We start from the raw sequence: 17435 nt of genomic DNA, 5'->3' as shown, positions 1-17435 counted from the left end.
ATGCAGAGGTTCCAAAACTCCAGTGCATATAGGGGCCTTCCAGGTAATGTTAATGAGTGAAGGGGATCATACGTAAGAGACAGAAGGGAGTGGTGGGGACTGTGGTGAATTGGAGAGCACGTGCTCCTTCTAAAGGGGCAGCCAAGATGCCATGATTCAGGTGATTATTGTCATGTGGGAATATAGGTCTCACATTACCAAATCTTCAGATTTTTCAAGAGAAGCCAGAAATATGGAATTGATGTGAAATCCAGCAATTCTTAAATGCTTTAAATTTTTAAAAACACTGTGCTGGCCACCAACACCCCTTCTCTGCTGGCGAGATATGACCCCTAGGCCACCAGTTTGCAACGTCTACTCTACACAATTTACGGGTCTCTAGGCAATTATTTCTGTGTACCCCAACAGTTCTTGGAATGAGGATGGTGGAGATCAAATGGCAGCAAATAAATGCACAAGGAAGTCCAAGTCATGTTTTGAACTACTGAGGGTTTTTTTTTTTTTTATTGCAAAACATTTGTTACAGAAATTTCAGAAAGTTTTTCCCATGGTATCTGCCAGCTTCTGCTTCGAATTATATACCTAAACAAACGAGCTCAAAGAGCATTGTGAATCCAATAATAGACCTTTAAAAAAGAACAATTCCTCTAAGGATTTATATATATCTATAGTGTTGATAGATATGTAAACCGCTGTCTATCCATACACAAAGAAGAAAAAGATGTATATATATTTAACAAACCCAATTTCAAAATTGTTGTTATTTATAGGAATTCATTTAAAAATGATATTTGAATAATTTTCCCCATTATAAACTACGGTTAGAATGTTTACAAATGAGAGTCTAAGTTCTAGATTATGAAACGGCTATGAGTACGGTATACTGCATGTACTGTTTTGCACAGCAGAAGCAGCAATATAAACGCAGGTCAGATGCAGTAGTGACAGGAAGCAGATAAGCCTTGAGACAATGCTACAGTACTCTTCTTCTGAATCGCCCTCACAAAGCTACTGTGTTTGGGTCCAGAATGATGCGGCTAGCAAATATACATACATATATCATTCGAGAGAACAGCAATAACCCTGAATAGGGTGAGTTCCTTTCCCCCCACCTCAGTTCTCAGTGTATTTCTTGTATACAATCACTAAGTCGGAACCAAGAATATGATCCCGGTTGGCTCTAAATCAGCTCCCAACCTGTTACCATTGGGACTGAATGTTGCTGGCAGACACATTTGTTTGGCTAGCACAGTGTTTGCAAATCTGAATGTGAATGTCTTTGTAGCGGGACGTGTGTTCTCTCATGCCCTACAAACCCTGCCTCTCCCTGTTGTCTTTCACCAGTCCAATTGACACATTTGTGTTCTGGATCCAGCCCCTCCACATATTGGAGTTTGCAACCCCACCATCTAGATGCAGGTGGCTGGCTCTGATGATGTGTGGGAAGCTGCGGTGAAGATGGGAGGGACTCTTTTGGGATTCAGACAGGCAAAGAATTGGATGAATCTGATGCAAAGATCTGATCCAAGTTAGGAGCATGGGGTAGGAAGCTAAGTTAATGGCAAGATTAGGGCTTTTTCCGAGTAGCCACTGTTTTAGCTTACTGTGCCAGGGTCCATAGGGTATTGAGGTATTGGGAGCCAGGGTCTGTTGGCCTGGCAAAAAGCATCTTGTGCTAGGCTAAGAGAAAGGAAGAAAGTCAAGTGGGTGAAGAAAGCTATACATCCAGGCACGAGGCTGTACTTCTCTCTGGGTCCCACAGCTCTCAGCAGCCTTCCCTTTCCAGAGGAAGGCCTGGGTCAAGGTTGGCATTCATGCTCTTCAGAAAGCCTATGGACTTCCGGCCATACACGTCCTTTTCTCTTTCCAGTACACAAACATTGTGCAAATAGGCAATGGCCTGAAGGTTTAAGGGGGACAGTAGACTAAGTCATGGGAGGGAAAATTCACCTCCCTCTTATGGCCCTCTGGTTTACTTGACCACTGAAATCCTCTCTCAGATGATATGTAGAAATTGTTGTGTCTTGATTTCACTAGCAGTGAGCAGTGCAAGGAATTCATCAGAGAAAAGGTAACACCACTACCTTCTCAAATGCATTAAAAAAGAAAAGAAAAAATTCTTCTTTTCATTAAATGAGAACCACCCTTCCTTGGGTTGACTCCAATCTGACAAAGATAATGTTTGACTTGTAAAAAGAGGAGACAGCTTAGGCCAGTGCAGGCTGAGAGAAAAGTTTTCTCCACTCATTTGAGAAGCAGTCATTTAAGACTGCTGCAAATTGGCTCCTCTCTTTTCTAGATGCTGAATGGCTCCTAATAACGAAATGGTGATTTCTTTAAAGGGCAGACTCTTTAGAGTCACCCAGTGCTCGATCAGACGCCCAGTCACCCATCTCTTGCCCACCTCCAGGCCAGGCTCACTCACGAGGTGAGAAAAGCCACAAGGTAGGAGGATGGTCACGAGTCATATCATTGGACCACTCATTCATAACGATCTGTGCATTTCTGTATTGTCACGAATGGAATTCTGACTCTCATCTCTGTTTTAGCAATTTGTATCCACTGGCCCTAAAGAATCGGAAATGTGTCTTTCTTATATCACAGAATCACCAACACCTAGTCCTTGGTAAACCCAAGTGGTGTTGGCTAGCCATCTCTGGGTCCCATAGCTACACACCTTGTGGTTAATACTTTATTTCATATTATTTGTTCAGAGCTTTAAAAAAAGATTGAAAAAAACCCCTTGGTTACTTTTTTGTTTTTAATTTTTAAAAACTGAACATAATCCCCAAACAGTATAAGAAGCCCAACAGTTTGAGTGAGTTCCTGACTGGTTTAAGTGTCACAGCAAGCAATTGGAAAATGTTAAGTGCTTTTAAGTCAAAAGAAATGCATAAAGCAGCGCATGCATTTTGTTGCCACAAAATCAAGATTGGATTTGGAGAGAGATTACTTCATTTAAGTCACATTGCTATTGTTAAAGAATAGTGAGTTATAACGCAGTATCTAGAACAAGTATATAACCACTTACATATTAGCATCACTTTATCTAGAAACAAACATATTAGTGTTACTAAATGAACATATTTATAAAATACTGTACACTGCTTCCACATGGGGTTAGCAGATGTAAACAAACAGCTAATTCAACTGGAGTTTAAAATATTATTTTAAGTTCATTTGTCATATAGTCTTTTGCATAACATGCCAGTTCTTCTTTCACAAATTCACACCTTGCCTACCACAGCTCGCAGGGCTGGTTAGAGGATGGACATCAGCTCATACAAATATTTTACAGTGGTCTACAGGAATGTGAAAAACACAAAGCAGATCAGGAACAAAAGTGCCCATTTCACGAGGATGCTAAATAATGTAGAATTGGGAACATAATTAATCCTTGCAACATGTGCTTCTTTATTGAATGTTACAGATTTGTAAATGATTATAAAGCTGTCCTGTAACGTTCATTAATACAACCACATGCTACAACTATGCTGGGTTAAATACAGTTACATATAAGTTTACACGTCTTTTATAATACAGCATTGCCCAACACATTGAATGGTACAGCCTATAGATATAGCATGATGGATGACTGGATAATATTTATTATCATTAAAGAAGTTAAACAGCACAAACATTCAGGAAGATTAGACTGAACGGCCTCAGAAAGTAGAATAAATGTACTATCCAGTTATCTACCATCATATTATCTATAGAAACCATCTTCTAGAATATATTTGAAACATTCAGAAGAAACACATTTTGTGTTTTTACAAGTACATTTCCCATTTGATTATTCTTATATATATATTTTAAAGGGGGTACTTTCAAAGTGCTAAATAATATCCTAGACCCGGAAGCTTAGACTTAAAAAAAATCCAGTTCCGTAAAGTGCTGCATTCTGATGCTAATATACCTTTTGGCTTGGAAAAATACACAAACTAGCCACGGCAATTATACCCAAGCTCCTCATTCAAATCCATCAAGGAGGGAGTTTCTAACTATAAATATAAAGTATGTTGGTTAATCAGGAAATTTCCATGGTCATTTTCATAAAACATCCTTAATTTTTTTCCAAAAGGGCCAAGCAATTTAGAACAAGTCATTACATATAGTAGTATATAAAAATTGGCACCTTAGAAGCAGATGATTAAACCAAAGCCATTACTTCCTTGAGCTCTCTATGACTTGATTTACGCTCCTCAATAACTTGCTGCTCATGAACTGCTTAATTCACAAAGACAGGTAATTAACGTCCCCTCCATCAGGGACATGGTGCAATAAATGAGCTGAACGCAAGCTGACTGTACAAGGCCACAGAATCGATGCCACATCGGTGTGCAGAAAATCAGAAATGGAAAGAAATGGTTGAAACATCACACACATGTATGTGCACAGGAGAGAAATGGCTCATGAAAGCTACACAGTTTGTGTTTAAAAAGGCATTTAAATTTGGCTTAGATAGTTCACACACATCACAAAAGATGTGAAGCGCTTCGTTTTCATGCACAACAAAAGAACCAGGTAGTCACAAGGCCGGGACTGTTAAGTACTTTGTTTACCAGGTCCTCTTCTCTTCTTTCCAGAAATCACCATGAATAGAAACACTTGTGCTCATACTTTCTTTCCCCCAGTTTCAATATGGTCCAGAATGAGGCCCTGGAGGTGCTGTGATGTCCTGCTCTGTGGTCAAAGAACAATGGTTTCACCTCCTTCTTGGATTCCTCTACAGACTATCTCAGAGAGCCTTCTGGCTTTGTGAGTGTGCTCCATACTCAAAATCATAAAAATGTTAGGATGTAACTACATCAAACCAGCAAAATCTAATCTAAGGAATGAAAATAACAAAATCTTGGTTCAAACTCTGGTGCTGAGACTTGACCTTCCTGAGAATCACAGAGAAATGGTCTCAAAATGTAAAGTGCCTATTATAACTATATTGATTATGAACAAATATGGTTCCTCTTCCTCATTATCAGCCAATATGGAACCACGGTACATGAACTCTTTAAAGTTATATTGCAACTTTGTATGTATGTACATTTTTTCTGGGGAGAGGGCTCAGAGCTTTAATCAGATTCTTATAGAAATTCATGACTCAAGGAAGTTTAAGGGCAAATGATTTATTCTCAGACCAAATGCATGTTGGTAGAGGGGGAAATAGCCAATGTGGTGTTCAATAAAAATGTAAGTGTTTCTAGAGCAATTATATACGAGGGACTCTGGTTGCTTGTTTCTGATTCACCTAAATACCAAGGAGTGAAAAGGGAATTCTTTAATTCTTTTTATGTGGCCTCATCTCCATTTCTACATCCGAAAAGCTTGTTCAGCAGGGTTTTTGGTCTTTAAATATTTAAGGACTAGAGGTTTTGTCCACGTAGTTACTTGATTTCACAGAATGAGAAAATTGGAGTTCACAGCTACTACGAAATAAAAGAACCAGGTAGTATTTTGGGCCAGGAACATTAAGCCACTCTCCTTAAAGATTTTATTCTTTTTTAAATCAGTGATCCAAATAGGAATCCAAAGATTTGAGGGTCAAGATTTCTTTACCCCACTTCAAAACCAGATTCTGATCTAGAAGCACATGCTTATATTCTAGAGTCTATAATACTATCTGGTTTAGAATTGCATGTCTATTCAGATTGCACTTGGTGTAATTGCTCTGTGCAGGAGAAACCAGACTAAATGAGATGTCATGATATTGAGTGCTTCCAGACAAAAAAGGGGCAGACAGCAGATAGCTAGTCATTTTGGCAACTCAAGTTTGGTATGAGGAAAAGTTAAGGTCATAGAGATTTAAAAAATCATAATTTCAACATCTGTCAAAATATAATATAATGAACTCTTTTAATGGACCTCTTTGGATATTAAAAAATCCTGGTTATACCTTAAGGTGATAGAAAAGTCCAAGCCTCTTAAGAAAGTGCTATGTCTGTTTATATACTATATATAAACATGTCTCTCTGTGTAAATGCATATATATGTATATAAACAGCGTACACTATAGAACTCTTTATATGGTTTATTTGCTCTCTATTTTAGTCTACTGTGTCTTTTTTATAGCTCTGTATATAGGAAAAATATTCATGGTATGCCCGCAACTGATGGCTTTGGGTTGATACCAAACTCCCAGTCAATTCTAAGGTTATTTATGGTTTTGAAACTTCCTTAAAAAGTACTTTGGAACATTTCCATAAAAAAGATACCAGCCCTTGAAAAACTCCAATTAAATTGATGCTGAGCTCAGATTAAATGGCAAAACTCCAAGTATGAAAATATCCACATATAACCAGAGATTCATATACAAAATGGTCATGTGATGAGTGGTATGAAAAGTTGGCAGTTACATCTGGGAGATGATCAGAAGACATGGCGGAGTCATGCAAAGGATGAAGGCCACACAGCAGCATACACATGACATGAGTGGTCAGAATATAACAATATCCCATATAGCAATTTTAGGTGAGTTCCGCCTACTATTTTTTTTAGTTCACTATTACATATTCGGTGAGTGACTTCATTGATGACAGGTGAGATACAAAATAAATTAAAAATATAAAATTATTTAATTACATTCATCCTGAGCTTGCTCAACTATACTCGAATGCCCACTGTATATAACAAAGCACTTGACATTTGTTTCTAACATCATTTCTTCTCTCATTTTGATTGCAATACAAAAAGGCATTTCTTTTCCCTTTATTTTCTTCAAAAAAGATAAACAGTTGTGGCACCAGAAGTGAATATATAAGAGACAGGCGAACTACGACTGTTACCTTGTTTTTTCTTTATAATGATCAATTACAGAAGTGTTGGCATGAGAAGGATGTGGGACGTTAGGAAGAACTGCTTGCTCCCGGCTTATACTGAATAAAAAGGATGCTCTTCATCAGTCACCAGTGATGGAGCCAATGTGAAAAGAAAACAGAATTGAAGTTTAGAATATCTCATTTGTATGCTGGCCACTTTATTTTATTTTATTTTGCAATTTAGCCCTGCATCCTAAAACTCTTGATAATGGCCCGAAATCGAAAGATGCCGCAAGGCGTGGAGAGTGCTTGACGCCCCTTCATTCCCAGAGCTCATGGCTTTCTGAAGTGACTAGTGATACACATTCCTCTCAACCCTCTTCTCCCTCTATTTCCCCTCCCTACCCATCACGTGTGAACATGACTTACATCGCCCGTGTTTGGCACTGGGCCAGATCAAATGCTTTCTTGATCTGTGGCCCAGAAGTCACTTTTGAGTTAACACCTCCCAAAGCATTGCTTATTTTGCTCAGCTAAGAATAAAGCAGGTATGTTTCAAGGAAAGGGAACAGGTGGAGTTTGGGGAGAATTTTACGGCTGGATTCTTGAGCCTCCTGCAATGCTTATTATGAAGGTTTAGTTGTGCTTGCTTTCAAAGCTGTGGAAAGCGGACATTCTAGACAGTCTCCTCATGGACAGGCTGTCCCCTCGGCCCTCCGGCTTGGAGGACTTACTCTTCTGGAAGGGATTTCGCAGGCTTGCTGTGTTCCGCTGCCTGTCGAGTTTGTCACTGATGGAGAAGCTCTTCCTGGTGTGTGCATATGGTGCGCTTGGCTCCTCTGCTGAGTAGCTGTTGGCACGCTCTATCTTGGGAACTGTGATGTTGTTGGACAGGGTTCTGTCTGAGTTATCACCCGCCTGGGAGGGTATCGCGATGGTAGCTCTCCGGCCTTTGGCCTCGTTCTCCTCACTGTCAGAGCTGGGGTGACTCAGTTCTGCTTCTCGTTCAGGATGGCAGCAAGATGATTCCTCCACTTTGCCTCCAAGACCTCCAGGCAAGGTGGCTCTGTCGGCAATCGCTTGAGGGGCATTGACACACCTTGTGTCAATACAGTCTGTAATGCTTGTGTATTCTGCTGTTTTCATGGGCATCCCAAAGTTTGCGTAATAGCTCCTCGAAGGAGAAAACATAAAGCTATGAGATTTCACAATGGGGGCCTCTTCTAGAAGAAAGGGTGTGGTAGCTAGGTAGCGGCTGCTTTTGGAACGCTCGATGGTGTGGTACATTGGAGGGTCAGTGTCCCAGGGGTTTTGGCATTCTGGGAGGTGGGTATAGTCTGAAGAAAAAGACCTAGTGTCCATGGAGGTAATGTCCTCAAAATCAATGCTCCGGCTTGGAGGTCTGTCTGTGGGTGCAAGAGTTGCATAGGCACTACTTGATGTGGCTGTGGAAGGTACTGGAGCCGAAAAGCTTGGCTCGCCCAGCCCAAGGATGTTCATGGAATTGTCCAGAGGGTCTATATCACAGTGGAGCTCATCCATGGCAGACACATAGATGTCTATACATGAAGATGGTCTTCTGGAATCAGGAACAATGGCCAAGGTGTTTGCAGGGGCTGCAGGAGCTTTGGATTCTTTTGCTACAGAGTGGGAACTAGTAGCCCGGTGTAGGCTCAGGGACCTTTCTTTAAAAAGACTTTCCAACTTTTCTATACCACCTTTGTCTTTCACATTGACTGAATAGAAAGAATGGCTTCGCATACGGGGCATTAGGGTTGGAGAAGTTGGGGACATGGTCTCCTCACCTGCAGGGTCTATACTCTCTTGGAGCTTGAAGGTATTCCCCTCCTGGCTGTTGAAGCTGCTCTGGCGGACGATGTAGGCTGCGTCTGTGCAGTCCGAGGAGGTCCGAGAGCGGATTTTGTTGGACTCGGCCCGCTCCAGACCTGTCAGGCGCTCCAGGGCCGTGGCCATGCGCCCGATGAGGTCCTCGAGCTGCGCCAGCCGGATGTCCACGGTCTGGAGCGAAGCTTTCATGCAGTGCTCTCTCTCGTTGACTTCCTCCAGCCGCATGGACATGTTCTCCACCCTGTGTGAGGAAGAGAGAACGAGAGTCACTCAGGGCTGGGTTCCTCTGCTGGAGGTTTGAGAGAGCATGGAAGGAGGCCATCAAAGCTGCACCTGGACCTTGGTGCCATCAGTGTCCTACCACAAGGAAAGTGAGGAGTTGCGGGTAGCTGGGGGGGGGTGGGGAGGAGAGGATGGCAGTGACACTGTCAGTGAGAATCACAGAATACAAATCTTTTTGAGCTGGAAGAGGCTTTAGAGATTATCTAATCCAGTGGTATTTAGCTAAATCCCCTTTTCCCTCAGTGAAATTTAATGCACAATCCCAATACAGTAAATAAACACTTACTGAAGTGGAGTGGTGCCAAAGTCCCGCCCTTCTACCACGCTCATGGCTTAGCTATGGCTTGGGCAGGGTTTAATGACCTAAATAAGTCTTAGGGTATTAGCTTATCAGAGTCACCGACAAAATGAGAATGTTGCATTTTGATGACTTTACCCAGAATTTTGTGACAGAATTTTAGAAAGTAGCTATTCTGATTGCACTGTATGTGTAAAATTTGTATTTTACAGACTGGGATTATTATTTTTTTTTGGTGAGGAAGATTGGCCCTGAGCTAACATCTGTTGCCAATCTTCCTTTTTTTGCTTGAGGAAGATTGTCCCCGAGCTAACATCTGTGCCAGTCTTCCTCTATTTTGTATGTGGGACACCACCACAGCATGGCTTGATGAGCAGTGTGTAGGTCCATGCCTGGGATCCTAACCCACGAACCCCAGGCTACCAAAGCAGAGCACTCCAACTTAACCACTACACCATGGGCTAGGATTATTTTTATTTTGCATCTATATAATAATCTTTTTTGCTGTTATTCACAATAATCTTTTTAGAATGTAGTGCCTCCAAAGGAATTAATATGGTTCTGTTACTGAGGCACCTGGAATTGATCTAATCTAATCTAATCCTTTTATTAATTAAGGAAAAACAAACATCAAGAGATTTAACCAAGATTGCATAAAGTAATTTGTAGTAAACTCTGGAGTGTCTATCAGTAAGTAAATTACCCTGTTCCTCTCTCTCTCTCTCTCTGGAGAGCTGATCACAGATGCCTTATATTACAGTTATTTCTAGATGTCTTGACCCTCCTCATTGGAAATTCTTAAGGGAGTGATCTGTCTCAGATTCTTGCTTCCATTTCCACGTTGCCAGCCCATTATCTGCCAGGCGTCGTAAAGGTTCACTGAGTCAATCACTGGGATGAACTTGATTTCAATTGTCTAATAGGCTGCCTGGCCACTTATTTATAAAGACAGAGGCGACATATTTCAAATAAAATTATGCCCTATTTTTCACTTGCTCAGATTAACTTGGAAAGGACAAACCAAAGCCAAGTTTTGGTTTGAGCTCAAACTTTCCCTTTTAAATGCCGAAAGGCAAGTCTTTTGGAGAATCTAAATAAGATCCATTCACAACTTTTCTGGAGAGAATAAAGATACTTTTCCAATATTTCCAATATGCACAATAAATCACTTGACTCCTAACCTTTCAAAAAAACACGCTTGCATGTACACAGAATGCTTTGCAAAGAATGGTGGGAGTTAGAGCAGGGTTCCCCCAGCTGCTGTGATGGGGGTGGTGGTGGTGGTGTGTTAATAATAGCAATGCCTCTGTGAGAGAAGAATGTACATTCCAATGCCTGAAAGAGGTATAAGAGACGCGTGGTTTCCCTCTCTAAGGGACCTGGAGGCCTTTAAAAAAACCTGCTCTGCTGCTGGCCAGAGTGGGTGTGTGATTCTCTTGCCTTGGGGCACACTTCTGCTGCTCTCTGTAACAACTCCCCCAACTCACTCCACCCACTCTGCTCTTATCTTTCAGCCTCCCTGCACGCAGCCTAAGGTTCTGGACCTCTTTCAAAAGCCCTGCTTTGGAGACATTTTTTCTTTTCTCCCTCCTGCTCCCCATAACCAACCCAGCACAGGCCCAGGTGTACCCCCAAAAGACTTATACACTGAGCAATTCTGCATGTGGCAAACCCAACTATTAGCTATTCACCCAGCCAATTCAGCTATTAACACAGCTAATTCAGAAGGAAAATACAACTCTTCCCTGTTTCACTTCATTTTATGGTTAAACATAGCAAATTACTTAAAATATTATTTGTGTCTTACAGACTTACAATTCACTTTTTCATCATCTAGCCTAAGGAATTTGATTTTGCAAGTACTGCAGTTTCATTTTTTGCAATGCAATAAGCTTTGGGTAAGTGGATAAAATATTTCATTAAAGTCAGGAGCAGGACAGATCGTGTACTTCTGTAGAATGACACTTTTCATTTCAGATACACTAGGTATGGGGTTGCCCTAGCTTTTTAGTGTTGGCAGAGTAACAAAAGGCAGGATAGTTTTCTTCCTCCCTCTCTTTTCCTTTCCTCGAGCCCAGTGAATCTATAATGTTGGTATAGAAGGTGATAAAGATGCTCTTTTAGCATAATTGCATGTGATCCTTGGTCTGAGGACTGTGAAATATCTCCCTGCACTGTGGGAACCTTGCTCCCCGTGTCCCACCTTCCTTCAGCCCCAGATCCCACACTGCGGAGAAAACCAGCAGGTGACGGGCAGAGCTGATGTACCAAGAGGCAACGGCAGAGTCAGGACCTGGGTGTGGGCAGTAAATGGGACACAGAGACTAGGGAGTCCAAGATGAGGAGAGAAAGAGAGGAGGTACAAGTAGGAAGAGGCTCCTCCGAGAAAGCAGGATGTGCCCAGTGGGAGCCCCAACAGTGAGGAAGCGTGGCCTCGGGGAATGGAACCAGGGTAGGGAAGCCTACTGGAACAGGGCCAAGGAACTTAACCAACTTAAGATTCTCAACCAAATCTTAACTCTCCTGTGGGCTTTGAGGTGCATTAGAATATAAGACTTGAATTAAAAAAAAATTGGACTGCTTCATCTATTTTCTTTCAGAATTCTGGATGTGTTTAACCATCAAACTGTATGATCATTTAGATCACGGACATAACTGATGGGGTTTAATGTAGGAGTTATAAAAGAATAAAAGTTCCTAGAGTCATATTTATATATGTTTGTTCCATAACTAAGGTGTGTCCCTTAATCTTTTTTTAAAAAAATTCTTGAAAAGTTAAGCGTAACTGGGCATGCATCACAGATATAAATAGGTCTGAGGAACAAACCAAGAGTTTTGGGTCATGACTGTAGTTGCTAGGAGCTGACTCTGGTGAAACCACTCAGGAGATAAAATGGAGATAAGAATGATAAGAATTTATGGATCAATGACTGAGTAAGAAAAAGAAGAGAGACTGTGGAAAGGAAGACGTTGTACGACAGGAACACTTTATTTTCTTTCCCTCTTTCACATCTCCAGACCTTGCATGGCTTATTTCAGGATAACTCAGGAAGCAATCACAGTAGAGACACAACAGGGTCCTGGAGAGATGTGAGGTGGCTCCTGCTCCTGGGAGCTCAAGAACGTGACAGCCAGGAGTCCACCAGAGGGGACTCAATAGGACGGTGAAAAAAAACCCAGCTAAGAAGACAGCTAGCTTCTAACAGCCAATGTGATGTGGAAAAGGACATTCAAAAGAAGATTCTGGTGGCACAAAAAACGTCAGCTTCCATATGCAATTTCTTAATTAGGATAACTGGTTATGTTATTTTCTGGAAATTCATTCTTCTTTTCTGATAACCTCAAAATGTGGTTAAAGGAAATATGGTAAAAGGAAAAAGAGGTTTGGCAGGCCATGCCTGTTCTAAATCTCAAATATTCCCTGGAGTGCTGGCAGTAGAATGGGTGTGGGATGAAGGGCAAAAACAATCCCGTATCACAGGAGCCCAATCATGGGGGCTCTTGTAGGGGGACAAGGATATACCAACATAGCTTTTCAAATCAAAGGCAATGATGCAGAACAGCTAAGGCTAATGCTTGCTTATCCACAGACTGATACCTAATTTATGAATTATTTAAGTCCTTTAGGGTCACCTATCCTTCCCTTTGGGCCAATTATCCTTCTTATTAACTCTGAGACAGAAAAGGGAGAAAAATTTAAACTCAACTCAATCAATGGAGATAACCAAAAACCAGCTTTAGAAAAAGACATGGCGGGAGGTAGGTGAAGCTCATCTTTTTTGGCTTACACCGTTTTTTGATTATTTATGAATTTCATATGTACTAAGCTTTTCCTATCTCTCATTGTTATGAAAAATTATAAGTTGAATATACTATTAATAGTCATGTGTCTATCACTTCTTCGGATCTTGATGAAGTGAAAAAAGAGTACAAAGCCCATTGGCTTGGGAAAGATAATGTGAGATTAAAAGATGACGCTGGGAATAACGTATATGCCAGTTTGCTTAAATTGTTACCATCGAGGAGAAAATTCAAACCACAACTTCTTCTGACAAGTGGAGCCTGGCAGGTGGGGTGATGGCGAGGATGATCTGGAAGCTTTAAGTGAGGGGTCTGAGAGTTACACGCCATTGGGCAGGGCAGATCAAGTAAGTAGGTGAAGCAGGCAAGGCATAGGAGAATAGAGGCAGGACTTCTGTGGCAGCAGAGAGCATGCCCAGTCCAAGGGCATTCAATGAATTTTAACAATCACTGCAAGCCCAGCACAACAGCCCTCGGTGGCAGATGCTGCCCTCAGGCCACCAGTTTGAGAATTCTGCTTTAAACGAGTTAAAGGAATCAGAAAAGAACTTCCAGCTGTGATCACCAGCAAATGTACGTAACCCATAAGAACCAAAGGGAAATAAAACGAAATGCCAGGAGACTGCAGACAGGAAAATATTTTTCTGATATTGAACATTCCGGGATTCTAGGAATTTTGGGAGTTTGACATAAATTCTAGGCAGCATTATAGAATGGTAGGTAATTAATCAAGTTCTTAGGTAAGTATCTTTTGAGTACTTTAAAAAGATAGGGTTAGACAGGGGACCACATAGGCTAAATAGGTTAATAGGGGACCACATAGGCTCAATATTTTTTTGTGTGTGTGTGAGGAAGATCAGCCCTGAGCTAACATCCATGCCGATCCTCCTCTTTTTGCTGAGGAAGACCAGCTCTGATAGGCTCAATATTAATCTTGTCTTTTTTTTGTGCTGAGGAAGTTTCACCCTGAGCTAACATCTGTTGCCAATCTTCCTCTCCTTTATATATGGGTCACCGCCTCAGCATGGCTGATGAGTGGTGTAGGTCTGTGCCTGGGATCTGAACTCATGAACCCAGCTGCTGAAGTGAAGCGTGCCAAATTTAACCACTACACCATGGGGCTGGCCCCTTAATCTTGTCTTTGTTTTTTTTTGATAATTTAGACTAAGAGAGAGACATAGATGCACAATATTTGTGGTGAAGTACATTGTGATCTTAGCAGAGAGGTTGTTGACACACTGGGCAGACTGAAGAAATGTGGATACTTGGTTGGCTGATTAACCAAAGGAGAGATGGTAGAACAATGGGCCAATGTCATCATGAAAGGTATTTTTTGGAGTCGTGCAGTGTCTTGGTTCACCTGATCGGTGCTGGTGAGTGTTTTGGTGAATTATGTTGAAGGCATAGTAGGTATGCTTATCAAGAAAACAATGATATAAAATGGATAGGATGAAAAATTAATCTACTAGGTGATAAAGTCAGGATCCAAAGATCCTTGAGGTGCTGGAAGAATGAGCCAAAGGGGGAAAAAAATAAAGAAAAATTTCACAGCAATGAATGTCAAGTCCTGATTTTAGGTTAAAAACAAACATTTCACAAGAAGAAGTTTGAGGATATTTGAATCAGCTCATGTGAAAAAGTTCTGGTTTTAATTAATTGTAGGCTCCTTCTGAACCAAAGACACGACTTGGCTACTATGATTGCAATGCAATCTTATAGCAAATAAAATATATATAGATCAAATAATAATAATAACCACCATTTATTGAAAGCATACATTATCTTAATAACTTTTAATACTCTTTAATACTTTTAATTAGGTGTTAATACTCCATTTTACAGATGGGACGTAGGTTCAGAGGAGTTAAGTAACTTGCTCAAGATCACACAGCTAGTTACTGCAGAATTAGTATTAAAATCTTCCCATTATACTGTGTCCTTTCCCTTTTAACATAGAAAGAACTACTTGTCCCATTGTACTCTATGAGTATTAGCCCAGCACATAGTAGATACTCAAAAATAGTAAATGAACGAATAAAGGTCTTAAATCTAGGTTCTAACTACAACACAGGATTAAGTTCCATTTAGGTAACGCATTTAAGGGGGGATGTTGACAATTTAAAGTGCATATTGAGGAAGTGAGCAGAGTAATAGGAGATCTGCTGCCTGCAAGATAAGTAGTTAAATGATCTTGGGATATTTAGTTTGGAAAAGGCAAAGCAAAGTAGGGAGAGGATAGTGATCTTCACATAGGTAAAGTATTTCCTCAAAGAGAAAAGAATTGAGTTTTTTCTGTATTCATTCATGAGACTGGTATCTAAGGCAGTTTCTTCTCTACACCCAAACAGAGGCTGGGTGTAACTAGACTATGCATTCTTTCAAAGTAGGGTCTTTATATCCCCACCCCTGACCCAGGTCCTGCTCATGCTAGTTACTCAGTGCACGTTGTTAAATCGCCATTGGTCAGGTGTGCAGGAGAAACAACTGATTTGGGTGCAAGTAACCTGTACTCAGTGACATCCAGAACCTTTTTCAAATGTAAGGTGCTGAATTTTATATGCTCCACAGTGAATAATTCTGCACCATCCTCTCTTAACTCTGGACTTCTAGCTTGTCTGTTGGGTTCCATCAATGGTTCTCAAAGTGTGGTCCCTGGACCAGCAGCATCAGCATCAGGATCAGCAGCATCAGCATCAGCATCACCTGGAAACTTGTTAGAAATGCAAATTCTCAGGCCCCATCCCAGACGTAGTGAATCAGAAACTGGTATTGGGGGAGATACCCAGCAACCTGTGTTGTAACAAGCCTTCCAGATTGAGGCCCTCAGAGTTTGAGAACCACTGGGTTAGATTTTCTGGCTGTTCCTGCTATGGGTATACATTGGAACTCAATGAGACTGTGTGTTTCTTGAGGATAAGGCCCTGCCTTATAGGTCCTCAATACCTGCCACGTTGCCTGGCACACAGTGTAAGCTCAGTATGCAGGCATAGAAACCGAACTTAGCAAGGCTAAGAAAGGATTAGAATTAGAATTAGAATTAACAGAGTTAGAAAGGATAATGAGCATGGAATTTAATAGAACAGATTCTAGGATTGGTTATCTTCAGCCAAGAGCCCAAAAATCCTCAGAAAAGAAGCCAGTCACCAATGTAGCTTAATAGGTTAAAGATTTGGTTCTTTTAATATAGTTATCATTAGCTAGATATTGACTCAAATAAAGTAGAGGTAGTTGGTTACTTAATTAACTCATTATATTCTGAAATTGTATTGCTTGAGATGCATCAGGGTCACTGCTATATAAAAAATGGAAAAGACAAGGATTTTTCAGAATCAAGTTCCCCCAAGGTGTTAATGATCTCCCAAATACTGTATTGAGCTCTTTACATACCATTTGGGTGCAAAACTATGATTTAACAACAGTGCATTTAAATCGATAATTATGGAAGTATCTTCGTATATCTAAAAAGACTCATGCAAATATAACTTGCATAAGTAAATTGTATTTTAAAGGCAGTGGCAGGAGGAGGAGCATGGGGCTCACTATGTGAAGAAACCCTTTTCCCATGTCTTTTAGTCTAGCAAAGAGCCAGCTCTTAATTTTTCTGATTTTAAATCTCTGTATTGGGGCCATCTAACATGAAGGGAGAATTACATATTCTATATACTACACTGAATGTGCACAGTTAACTTATGTAAATTAAATATATGTATCTATCCAAATGTGTGTGTATACATATCTATCATCTATCTATCTATCATCTTTCTATCATCTATCTGCCTATCTATCTATCCATCATCTATCTATCTATCACCTATCTGTCTATGTATCTATCTATGCATCTATGTATCTATCATCTATTTATCTATTATCTATCACTTATCTACTATCTATCTATTGATTGATTGATCTATCATCTATCTACCTACCTATCCATCATCTGTCTATCAACTGTCTATCATCTATGTGCCCGTCCATCTATCTATTGAATGTAACTAGGTCAGGTGATTTCACCTGCCACTGCACTCAGAAAGGACGTGTCCTAGAGTATGTGTGAGATGGATAACATGGATTCACTCTTCCCTTGGTTAATCTTTGTTCCCTCATGCACCTCATGGTGTTTCTGTTGTGCTGAGTGCAATTCTAGTGTGTAAAGATGTTATTTTTTGGTACATTTACAAATGTACAAACCACAACCAAAATAAACCAAAACCAACACCACCACCAACAGAAACAAAATCCCAAGCAAACACAGAAGCAACGGAAGCAGAATGAGGCCTGGGCTTGGGTTCACTTCTCTGGCCCCTGGGCTTGGTTGTGAGCTCATCTTGGTCGTCCAGGCCCCCGTTACTCCAGAAGGCCAGCTAATGCCTAGGATGCCAGGAGGGTGGGCCTCCACTTGGCCTGGATTTCTGCGAATTGCTCACCTTGGTCACCCTCCTGGAGGGTGGGGC

At 40.9% G+C, this 17435-nt stretch overlaps 1 protein-coding gene across 19 annotated transcripts in view; it reads right to left on the bottom strand.

Moving 5' to 3' along the window:
* Positions 1-7383: 7383 nt before the first annotated feature.
* TRPM3 (transient receptor potential cation channel subfamily M member 3) overlaps positions 7384-17435 on the bottom strand; it is a 791340-nt gene continuing 781288 nt past the window's right edge. For all 19 annotated transcript variants that reach the window (XM_058565673.1, XM_058565675.1, XM_058565677.1 and 16 more), the window contains one exon: positions 7384-8844. In XM_058565673.1, the coding sequence (XP_058421656.1) occupies positions 7392-8844 (1453 nt within the window). In that variant the 3' untranslated portion in view covers positions 7384-7391. The remainder of the gene's footprint in view (positions 8845-17435) is intronic.

The sequence above is a fragment of the Diceros bicornis genome, chromosome 22 (genome assembly GCF_020826845.1).
Source record: "Diceros bicornis minor isolate mBicDic1 chromosome 22, mDicBic1.mat.cur, whole genome shotgun sequence".
In the NCBI taxonomy this organism is placed as follows: domain Eukaryota; kingdom Metazoa; phylum Chordata; class Mammalia; order Perissodactyla; family Rhinocerotidae; genus Diceros; species Diceros bicornis.
The sequence above is the reverse complement of the archived record's forward strand: the minus strand, read 5'-3'. Positions and strand labels throughout refer to the sequence as shown.